Raw genomic sequence first — 12,390 nt, 5'->3', positions numbered from 1 at the left:
GGGAAAGAAGAGTCATGTACATACTATGATACAAAAAGTTCCTGTTACAAATAGCTCACAGATGTGCTGTCATACAGAACACTCGGGCTTACTTATTATCTTTAGATCCTCCCATATTTCCAGCTTGTTTGAAGGCCTAAAGGGGAAAAAAAATCAGAAAACATGAAAATAATAATCTACATGCTAGTATAACTCTGAACTACATAGAGCTTTATTTTAAGTTAAAATTAAAACAACTCACAAATTTTAAAAATTCAAAGAACATACAAATATTGAAGAAACAAAGACAACAAGATAACAAAACAATAAGTTAACGAGCACCTTTGCTAGTGCACACTCCTCCAATCCCTGCCCTCTGTCTGAGCACACTCAGAGCACACTCAGACCGTCAAGCGAGCCGGGCAGTCTCTCCCCTCTGCGTATCTTCTTGCATAGACTCAAGTCGATCCTTAGCAAAGCTAAGTCACAGCTTGTGTTGCTTATAGTGTCACTCTAAGCACATGATTGACACATACGTTTGGTGCTCAACAAACTGGAGATATTCTCCCTCCTGCTCTTCAAATCACCACTGGAGGCTTCTTAGGTTGGTTCTTAAATCTTTTTGCCTGAGCCTTTACTCTTTAATTTTAAAAGGGAAAGCTATTCTGAGCTGATCCTGTTCTAAGCCTGTTGCAGATCTGGAACTAACATTTCTTTAAGAGTTCTGGTCCTTGGTGCTTAGGAATGGTAGAGAGCACAACCTTTGACTCTGGATCAGGAATTGTTTCTAATCATTCTCAGTGAGCTAGGCTGGTGCTATGGTTTGGCGTGCTGTTGTCTCAGAGGATTGCATATTAAAGGGTTGGTAATCAGGGTGACACACTGGGAGGTAGGGAAACCTTTACTGAGCTGGAGGGACAGGGAGGTTCTAGGTCACTAAGGACACCTACAGGGCATTTGTAGACCCTGGGCCATCTAGTATTGTTCTTTTTACTTCTTGGCTATTAGGTGACAGCTTGTTCTACTGTGACTGACCCACAAGGACCATCAGAGACCCAGAGCAAATATATCTGCCTGGTCTGGACTGGAAACTTCAAAATTACAAAACGAAGTAAGCCCTTTGAAAAAGACCTGTTGACTATAAGGGGAAAATGACTAATAAGCTGTTAGATATCTATGTAGTGTTTATATGTATACATTTAAAGATAGACATTTAAAGCTTATACCCATAGTTTAATTCAAAGCAAGCTTTATATATGTATTTTGTTTTGTGCACACTAAAAGTCAGTGACAACAACATAGTCATTAATCTCCTTCCCCCCTGAGTCCAACCACAGTAGTGTGGACTTGTGCTGCAATATTCAGACGGGTTAGAGCTTTTACGTTCTATGTAACAGGGATATCCATTTCATTAAGAATATTTAATTATATTTCTGATTTAAAGACATGTGGCATAGTTTCTGTCTTTGTGGTTATACCAAGTTTATTTTACTATAAGTATCTGGTATCACATTTAACAATTAAATCACTTTATAATTACATAAAATATTTACTCAGTTATAAAGCCAAATTGATATAACCTTGTATGTTGAATATCATGTTTCCCTATTCATGGATGATTTAAACATGTTTTCACTTCTGTTGTATTGCTTAATATAAGCATGTTTGTATTTTTCAATATATTTAAAACTGCTCCTTAAATAAATTCAGACATACTACAGAAGCTTTATTTACTAAAAAATAAAATAGTAATGTATCCGGGAGATCGGTCCATAGTAGTACAAGGGCATTACTTATTTAAAAAACATACTGTAGGCCAGCAAAATGATTCAGTAGGTATTAAGACCTGCTGCCAAGTTTAATGATCTTGAATTTATTCCCAGGACCAACATGGTGAAAGCAGAGAGCTAACTGCTGCAAATTATCCTGCTATTAGCACACACAAAATAAATAAATTCAATAAAAATCAAAACCAAAAAAAAAAAAAAACCACCGAAAAGGTGGGTGGTCATGGCACACACCTTTAATAACAACACTTGGGAGGAAGAGGTGGGTGAGTTGGAAAATTCTAGGGCAGCCTAGGCTACATAGAGAAACCCTATCTTGAAAAACATAAATAAAGTAATAATAAAATAATAAATAAGTAAATGAATGTAATAAAAGCATCTTGAGTGACGTATAGCACCGCACTGTGTGACTGCACTATGTAGAGAGAAGGCAGTATTTTCAGAGCACCTATGTCAAAGAACGATATTCTCACTGCTTTCAATTTGGCATAAATATTTTTATAGAATAGAATGAAAATTATTTACTAGAACACAAAGAAACAAAATGTAGGCCGATCATCCTTATTGTAATGGGACATAAATCTGTGTTTCAGTAGGAAGTTCGGTTACAGGGTGGACTGAGGGCTCAGAGGTTGAGAGAACACACTCCCCTTCCAGAGGCCCTGAGCGTGGGTCTCGGTGGCTCACTGGGGCTCACACGGGCAGTAATTACAGGTCCAGCTCCGTCTGATGCTTTTCCAGGCACCAGTACTCATGTGCACATACTACCCACCCCCGTGTAATTACAGTGAATTAGACCTTAAACATTTAGTTATTACAGTTAAAGCCGAGCCATTACTAGAAGGTAGGAAGTCTTTAGAAGTATCTGTAAAGAGGCAGACTGGAGCACGGGAACTGGAACCTTATGTCATGTGGGGCACTTGGTGGGTGAGACAGAGTGAACGGCCTAGGGAGAACTGCACTGATAATCATCATAAGCAGACTGTGCCTGTAGGCTTAAATCTTCACCTGAGGGTTCAATGTAGCTCAGTGGTACAACCCTTGCCCATTATGTCTGAGGTCCTGGTTCTCAGGATCAGAAAACAAGCAAAACAAAATATGTGCATGCGTGTACATGTACGTGTGTACACACACATACACACACACACACACACACACACACACACACACACACACACACACAATTATCTTTTCAAGTAATTCTGATTTCAAACCACACAGAACAGGAAGTACTATCCGTGTAGATTTTCTTCAAAACAATCTTCAAGTGGACATCTGCTTCAGGTTAAACACGGCTTGACTCTGTGGTGTCACTGAAATACGAATCTCCCTAAAGCTTAGGTCAGTGCTTGCCAAGCACTCTACTGCTTGTGATGAGGATGTCTGAGGTTCCCTGCCAGATGCCCAAGCAACGATGGCTCCTTTCTGCTATCATGCGCCTGCCGAAACAAAGCTATCAGATCATTTGTTTATCCCTCATCAGCTACAAACAAATGAGTTCAAAAAGAAAACGAGCTCGCCTGGCCGGTTCTATGAAACCAGAGATGACTGGATTATAAAAGCGACTGTCACCTGGTAGGCCTTGTTAGTCTGTTTTATACAAATGTTTTTCAAATGGACACCGATAAATTGCAAAACTACGAAGTACAAGGAAAGCAAGGAAATGACATTAAGGAACATAATTATAAGCACTGAGTGAAGACTACAATTCGTCTTAAATTCTGGAATTTAAGAAATTTACCTTCTTGTGTACTGAGTTAAGTTTTCACAGGATTTTGCAAAATCAACCCTTTTCTAAACTCCTGTATTTTCTTTTAGAATTTATTTTACCCTGGAATTAATATGTTTGAATTGTTCTATGTTTAACCAATTTCCCTTTGCTTGTCAATTCAATGCCTTAAGCCGAAAGGTATTTTATTAGGTTTTCGTTTGTCTGTTTCCTAGTGCTGGAGACTGAGTTGAAGGCCTGAGGAGGCGAAGAGCAGCTCTCCTAAGCGTCTGGAGTGGAGAGCTTTGTGGAGACGCCTGCTGAGGAGGAGGAAAGTCACCACACTTACCTGCTATCCTTCTGTTGTTTTTTATATAAAAGGCCAACTCAATTTAAATCTGTCTTTGCCTCTTAATAAGACTAACGTCTAAGACAATCACAGCTATTTTCTGTCCTTTATTTATGCACATTCAAGCAGTGATTAGTTGCTTTTTGCCTGTGATTTATTTGTTCATATATCTTCTTATATAATTATACAAAGTAATTTATAAGCCATACTTTACATCTGTAAAGTGGAGATTAAATTCAGTCTATTTCTAAGAATGACAAATCACCTGCCACTGGTATTCTATTTGAATCAGAGAAAAAGTTTTAATATATGCTCATTATTATTTTGGGAAGCATTCTCTGAGCTAAGTGGCAAAATGTTTAACTCATGTGAGTCCAATCTCAGGATTATAAAAATCCACAAGTTTGCTGCTTAACCTGCCTCAGTACTTAGTTTCTGCTTGCAAAATGCAGATGATAACATCTGGCTCACCGATATATTGTGAAAATCACATGAGAGCATGCAAGTGTGGAAGGCTCCTAGCACCAGGATTGCCACAGAATTGCAAATAGTACTTTCTGCCTTGCTACCTGAGGCTCATTATAGTCAAGAAAATATTTCAGATAAACCACTTGATTAAGTGGTTTGGGAGTGTAACTCAGTGGTGAGCATGGACATGTATAGGTTCCTGGAGTTCCCTCCTCACCTGTGTCTCTCTCCTCTCACTGTCCTTTCCCTCCCTCCCTCCCTCCCTCCCTCCCTTCCAGCCATAAAATTTACTTATTGAAACCACCACTGTCCATATTTTGGACATTATCCAAAGCAGCAGTCATTTGTTACTGGAACGCTCCTCAGCGTAGCACAGAATTTAATTTCTGATGCCTATGTGCAAGACACACACCACACATTAGGTTATGTACGCAGGTGGTGCTCTCTGAACTGCCCCAATAACCTATCAGTATCATAGCTCATGTTATACTGCCTATCATCAGCCACTTACTTACAGAGTCATGGTCCTTCTCTAAAACACTCTCCTACACTGCTAGCACTATGAGAGGTGCAATATTGAACAGAAAGACTTTTAGTTTTAGATTTCTGCTGCAGGGATATAGTCTATAAGTACTCAATAATAAACTATTGAGTAATGTAAAATGATAGAAAATATTCACATAAAGACAACACATATTATTGTTCCATATGATTTGCGTAACGAGAGTTTAAATAAAATTAAATATGGATTAAATGACATGTATTTTTAAGTTTTAATTTAAAAATAAGGAAACAGGAATGCATTAAAGTACTTAGCTCATTCTACAACCGTTGACTGCATTCTAATAAGCCAAAGAACATAGCGTGCTTTTACCTGTTTTTCAACAAAGCTGTCAGACTCTCCGAGTTGAGCTGCTGCATTAAGGCCTCTCTCAGTGTTGGCAGCATGGACAGCACTGTCCCACAAACAGAAAAAAAAAAGACACTCACATATGGCATGAACACAGTCATTGAGATATTCATACTGTTTTAGGCTACACAATAGTAATAGCAACTTGCAAGCGTTGGGGGGAACTCTCCAGGGTAGAGGGTTCCAATTATTACTACTAAGTATATACAACCAGTACACACCAATAAACCATGTGTCTGCTTATGTTAACTGCAACATTATCATATCATAATCAGAGCGGTGCAAACAAGAGCAAGAAGAAGACAGGATGGAAAGACTGTCCTTCCTGTTAACAGGGGGCTCTCTGAACTATGGTTTATAGATAATCCCTTTTCCTTCCTTTCTATACTCTCCAAAATTCCAATGTAAATTTATTTCTGATTAAATAAAAACAACCAATTTTATAGTCATACCTTTTGTCTCATATTCATAATTCTAGGAAAATATTGCTTATACTAGAAGACCATGTTTATTATAATAAGCACATAAGTGTGTCCGTCTAAGCTTTGAGTGCTCCCAGGTCTGTTTGGGTTTTGCTAATGGCTGTGGCATTACCTGTCACTCCTGGGAAGAATGTGAAGACAAAGGGAGATTCAGGACTCTATGGGGAAAGTAAGAACAGAGCCACGGGAGCTACCCCGAGTCTCTACAGGGGGCAGAGGACAAGCACAGGAAGAAATTAAGAGGGGTTTCTAGCATGAGACAAGTAATGTTTAAAAAACAAAAAGCACAAACAAAGCAAACCCCAAGAGATCACAAATAGAACCCTCTAAAGGTCAAAGTTGAGTGTACAATTCTTCTCTCTTGATGAGACAGAAAATCCTATATGGGAAATGTCAGGCTCTCTGCTGCCCAACACTTCACTTCCTCATCTTGCACACCCTGGAGTTGCAGTAAACGACCTCACCCTGCATATTTTAGCTTCTTAGACTGTTGAGATCATTAGCTAAAGAAGGGGCTCAAACATGAGAATGTCACCTTGGTATATGTGGCTTGGTATATGTCTAGACAGTCCCTGTATCTGTAGACTTTGCATGTATAGATTCAAACAATTGCAGATTAAAATATTCGAAAATCGTGTCTGTATTGGACACGTGCCTTCTTTTTTTTTTTTTTTCAAGTGCAAACTTATCTTTATTCATTTTTATTGAATTGTGGATTTTTTATTTGGCATAATGTAACAGAAGCACTTAATGTCATGTTTGGTAAACATTAACAAATGTACTTACTGATAATACTTTTGGACATTGACAGGTCGATTCTTTTTTTTTTTTTTAATTAACTTGAATATTTCTTATATACATTTCGAGTGTTATTCCTTCCCCCCGGCAAACATCCCCCCCCCCCCCTTCCTTATGGGTATTCCCCTCCCCACCCTCCCCCCATTGCCGCCCTCCCCCCAACAGTCTAGTTCACTGGGGGTTCAGTATTAGCAGGACCCAGGGCTTCCCCTTCCACTGGTGCTCTTACTAGGATATTCATTGCTACCTATGAGGTCAGAGGACACGTGCCTTCTTTTTCCTTGGTATTATCCCCTAAATAGCACACCAACCGCCACTCACATTTTATTACAGTGAATGTACTCTAGAAGTGATTCCAAGTGTATAGACAGGTAACTACAGGCCACTGAAAATGCTATGTCACTTAATGGACTAGTTGAACATCCTCAGATTTTGGAATCAATTTTTCATGACTAATAAGGGGAAAGTGTAAGCTACCTTAGAAACAAACAAATAAAAAGGCCTATATTCAGAAAATGGAGTTTATGGAGAGCTAGTTTAACAATTATGGGATGTAACAACTTAATTTGAAAAGTCTTTCTGATTATCCTATTCTCCACCAGCCATCTGTATGAACACTGAGCAGATTAACTTCTGTATCTTCAGTCGTCTGTTCTCTACAACATTTTAAAAAAATTCTATTTATTTCGCATGTATGTGTGTGCATGCCTGAATGTATATCCATGTACAATGTATGTGTAGGAGCCAGTGGAGGTCAGAAAAGGTTGTTGCATGCCCTGCAGCTAGAGTTAGACATGATTATGAGCTGCCATGTGGATGCTGGGAACCAAACACAGGTCCTCTGAGTTCTTAACTTCTGAGCCATCGCTCCACCCACTATGCTAAACATTTCTGATCCAGACACAGATTGCAGAAGCTGTGTAGGCTGGAACCTGTACTTCCATTTTCTCATCTGTAAGTTGAAGGTAACTCAGGGCCTGTCCTGTAGGACTGCTGTGGGGATTGAGGTATTTACAACATTTACAAAAGTACTGACTCGCTCATGGAATAGCCTAAGCTACTGTTACCGTTCTTTTTTGGGAGAGCGTTCTAAAGACATAATCTAGAATCTTCTTAGCAAGTAAGAGGCAGGGATGCACTATCTTGACTACCACATAGTATACTGTGATCCTCTACCCAAACCACACAATTCATTACTACAGTCCAATTACTTTAGTTAAGTATTTCTAGAAGTCATAATGTACTGTTTGTTCATTATAGTTTATTTTCAGTTTGAATTTCCAATGTTCATTAAATACTATGCATCATTCTGAATCTGTAAAATTGACTCATCACACAAAAAAATTCATCTATCACAGTCCAAAAAACAAAATGTATTTTGTATTCTGAAACTTTATTAGTGATGTCAGTTACACAAATAAACATCAGGTCATGTGTAAATGTAATGAGCTTCTCTCCTCAGTCTTCAGTAAATTCTCAGTCAAGAAAGGAAAAGGATAAACCCCTGAAGCATTCCCTCATAAACTGACATTAACCTCTCCTGGATGAAAACTGAAGCCCTCCATGCCGACGGTCTGCCCATCAAAGATTTCTAAGGCAGAGGGCTAATCACATTATTTGCATCCTCTTGTAAATGCATACCAGGAAGTTAGTTTGTCAAGCTTTTTAGAGAACCTGTATTTTACCTTCATGCTATGCTATTTTTAATTGTCTGCAGTCTGCTATCTGCTGAGGGTTGTGATGGTCACGACATGCGTCAGCTCCACCTTCTAAGAGCAGTGAAATGAAGCAGCAGATTCATTACTGTGTTCATATCTCTTAGCTCATGAGTACTCTTGTGGGAACTCCTCTACCAGGGAACTGGACCTGGTAACTCACCAAGCTTTCTTAGACTGGGAAGAATCATTTCAGGCTTTTAATTTTTTAGACACAGTCTCACTATAGCTGTATTGGAACATGGTTGGCCTTGAACCCATAAAGAACTGTTTGTCTCTGCCTCCTGTTAGTCTCTGGGGCTAAAAGTATGGACCACTGTGCCTGGCTCTGGTATTTCTTACCTCCACTTCTTCCTTTCCCAAGTGACAGAGCCCTTCTTTCCTGTTCCTCCTCCCTCTCTACTATTCTTCATAGGCATTTCCCCCAAGCATTGCTTATACATCTTCCCATTTGATTCTGGGAGGCGCAGTATGACACAGGGTTTTGCCAAAGTGAGAGGTATTTTGAGATCCCAAAAGTGACCTTTTACTATTTTGTGAAAACTTGCACAATCATCTGAAGCAGACTTCATACTCTCTCACCACTCACTGACATGTCCTCAGTAGCACCGCATGTTCAAGGTGATTTTTAAGTCCACGCGCTGAGTGTCTATGTGCCGAGCATCTTATGTGGGGAATCTCACTGTCTTCTCACACACTACTTCTCTACTTTAAACAGGGACTAGCTATATGGCCCTGCTGCCATCAAACAGTCCTCCTGCCTAAGTGTCCCAAGTGCTAGGACGTGGATCAAATTCCAGGGCTTTGTGCGTGCTAGGCAAGCACTGTCACCAGCTGAGCTATATCCATGGTCCTTCACAATACATTTCTGAAGGAAATTTTATAAAGGTCATTTTACAAGAAGAACTGAGGTTCAGATTAGCTCAAAGAACACAGATTAAACTGGAAACTGACCTGGTGGTACCAGCCTCTCCCGAGAGCCCCAGTCATTCTGGCTGTGCACATGCGCTGTCATTATGGCCAGTACTTCTGAACAGGGTTTCACAGAACCCTATAGAAACCCAAATATAAACTCGCATGTAGCTGTGAACTTATCTTCTCTTTGACCTTAGCTTTTCCTCTATAACGTGAAGTAAGTGAGCTAGCAATAAGGTCCTCTCGGATCTAGAGAAAAGCCTACTCGTAAAGCGGAATGAGATACACTGAGCTTTGTAAATTCCCTCTAAGGTAGCCTTTAAAGAAATGTCAGAGAGAAAAAACAAGCTTTAAACAGTAGAAGGAACAGACTTGACGTAGATTTGAGAAACTGGTTTTCCAGGCATCACCCCAGTTAGAACCTAACTCCTTACTCTCTTCAAACTGAGCAGACTGACTGTATTGTGGCCTTTTCCCAGTAGGTTTCTGGCTCTGGTAGTTACATTATTACCATTAATTAAGTGATTGAGCAGACACTGTCGCGGAACGCTTATGTCCTACAGTGTCCTGCTGGAGACCTAATAGGCTTTGGGCTCTGTGCTGTGACCTACGAGGCCGCGTGGGTGGGTCAGGCCTTTCTCCACAGCTTTGCTTCCTAGCACTCATCTGCTTTCCCTTGCTGGAGTGCCTGTGTGCTGTTCTTGTACTGTTTCTAGCACGTTCTCCTCTCAGGCATTTGCTCTCCATATTGTACCATGAGACTTTACAGCATACGTCATCTGGTCAGAGGCATGAGCCCCCGACCACACTCTGCAGAGGTGTCTACTCCTCCCAGCTTTCCTTTCTGTACTGGGTCCACTGCAGCCTAAGGTTACCTTTGTGCTGTTTGCTCTCTTTTCACCAGAACCTGCTGGAGCTCAGGGGATCTTACTCTGTTTACTGCCTACTCACTCAGGGGCAGGCACTGTGAATATCTGCTGAATGAATGCATAAGTGAGTATTTATACGGCTTTAAAAATTCACGTGGAAATTACGTATCTCTGTTAAAAGGACTATTGGGTAGGTTTATCACACGTTCCTCATCTTTCCCATACACTGGAGCCTGAGGCTATGAATTAATACAAACCAACAAGCACTTTAACATAGATACATATATGCGTCTGCTTACCTGTCATATTGCAAGTCCTCTGGTTACTTTCAAAATGGTACTGTCGCCGAGCTTGGGCAATGTACTCTGCAGCTTCTCTTTCTTGTATTTCTCTAAGTTTTTTCTGTCCATATTTTCCCAGGATATAGACTCCTAAAAGTCATTTAAAAAAACAAAACAAAACAAAACAAAACAAAACAAAACAAAGTAGTATATTAACTGGAGTACTAAAAATTCTAACCAATATTTTAAGCACTTTTGATTAAATCATGAGGTTGATACTAGGGACAAGCTGAAAATACAGTTTCTAAAAGACTTTTATTAAAGAACTGAAAAAGGAAAGGAGATACAGTGTTTACTTATATATTTATTTATTTATTTATTTTACATGCATATAATATATTTTAATATAGCTAGTAAAAAAGAAGACATTAACAGACAAGAAGCAGAAAGGCATTGGATTTATAAAGTCTGGCAGCATCTTTAATAGTTAATTGAAAATATTCTAAACATTCAGCAACAGAGGATTATTTAAATAAATTATGATCTGTTCACATAATGGTATCTTATGTAGTTATTAAAAACCACATTGCTAAATAGTTAATGAGTCGAGGAAAGGTCTACCTCATACTATTAGGTGATAAAATAACATCCAGGAAGTCTGTGTTTTAATGGAACAGATACACAGAAAAGTACGTATTTAATTTCTAAAGTAAGATAAACTGTGATAATTGCGATTGTGTTTGCTTTTCTATATTTTCCATGTTGTCGTCAATGGCCACATAACTTTAAAAATCTCTACAGTAAAAGATTTAAAGGAATGAGAGAAAGGTATATCGTCAGGATTTATCCACCCCTGTATTAGAAAAACATCTGAGAAAATAAGAAAATATAACTTACACTGTCTACAAACTACTAATTCAAATGACAAAGGAAACAGGAAGACAGCACCGTAACACAACGGTGTAAAATATGGCAGGGTCGTGAGGTCTTCAGCACAGGATGTAAGGGGGTGCATTTTTGTCATCTACTGGGTGAGTGGCCATTGGTTTTCTTAACTGGGAATCTGATGAGCATTCCAGTGTTAAACGTGATGAGGACGCAGCGGCAGTCGTATCTCCTTTATTTTGGTCAGTTCCACACATGTAACAGCGCACTGAGATCACAGTCACCACTGCCCTGCTCCCCACTCCCACTTCTCTCCACTCCTGCTGCTCCACTACTTTCCTCAGGCAGTCCCCCACACAAGATGGCTTGTTTTAACTAACTATCTCGGATTGGCATCAGATAGTTTACTAAACAGTACAACGGATAGCAGAAGTGGACTATTTCAGTAAGCGTTTAAGAACTTGATGAGCTGAAACATTTTAGTACCATTTCTATAAACATGGACGCAAGGCCTTTTTCCTCAGGGATGGCTTAACCTGGAACCCAGAAAAGTCCTCCAAATCCAACAAGTTACAGCAATGACAGAGTTGCCTTTGTTTTGGGTACATGATTTTGTCATAGTGCCAAAGGTCAGAATTCAACAAGCTTATAGAAGAGGCTGTGTTATTGTTTCATTTTTGTTTGCTAATAAGTATCGATGTGTGCCACAGCTTGATTTCATTATAAATCCTGGCAGCAAGGGCTCAGAGGGCTAACCATCACTCATTTATCTCCTCTGTCTGGGGCTTATACTATCTCCAAAAAGGCCTCAAGAATTATGCCTAACATAGTTGGATTAGGTCCGTTTCTCACAAGCAAGGACAAGGTAGACATCAGGAGCTGCAAAGCAAATATATCCTAAATTATTTTCACTAAATCAGATGTTGTGGATGATTTAAGATGTTATATATCTTTAGATGGTTCCATAAAATTGTGTGCTGAATAGGAATAGTATGGTTGTTGTTACTACACATACAAATACATGCATTATAATTAAGCTCCAAGAGCAAAGAGAAATCAATAAATGCTGTTCATTGGCTGTCTTTTCTGTAACATCACAGCAGCACAGCCATTAGAATAAGAGAGGCATATGGGGCTCATGCCCATAAGTCCAGTTGAGGCAGGAGGACTTTTTACCATTTTGAGGGGAACCTGGGATGTACTGTGAGAACCTATTCCCCTTCCCTCACCACAAAGATCCCAAG

At 39.5% G+C, this 12,390-nt stretch overlaps 1 protein-coding gene across 1 annotated transcript in view; it reads right to left on the bottom strand.

Annotated features, from left to right (window-relative positions):
* Positions 1-12,390, bottom strand: part of Pex3 (peroxisomal biogenesis factor 3) — a 44,194-nt gene that overhangs the window by 27,085 nt on the left and 4,719 nt on the right. Inside the window, exons 2-4 of the mRNA XM_032894970.1 lie at positions 10,280-10,411; positions 5,166-5,247; positions 93-136 (exon numbers count right to left, since the gene is read on the bottom strand). Of these exons, the coding sequence (XP_032750861.1) occupies positions 93-136; positions 5,166-5,247; positions 10,280-10,411 (258 nt within the window). The remainder of the gene's footprint in view (positions 1-92; positions 137-5,165; positions 5,248-10,279; positions 10,412-12,390) is intronic.

The sequence above is a fragment of the Rattus rattus genome, chromosome 2 (assembly GCF_011064425.1).
Source record: "Rattus rattus isolate New Zealand chromosome 2, Rrattus_CSIRO_v1, whole genome shotgun sequence".
In the NCBI taxonomy this organism is placed as follows: Eukaryota; Metazoa; Chordata; class Mammalia; order Rodentia; family Muridae; genus Rattus; species Rattus rattus.
The sequence above is the reverse complement of the archived record's forward strand: the minus strand, read 5'-3'. Positions and strand labels throughout refer to the sequence as shown.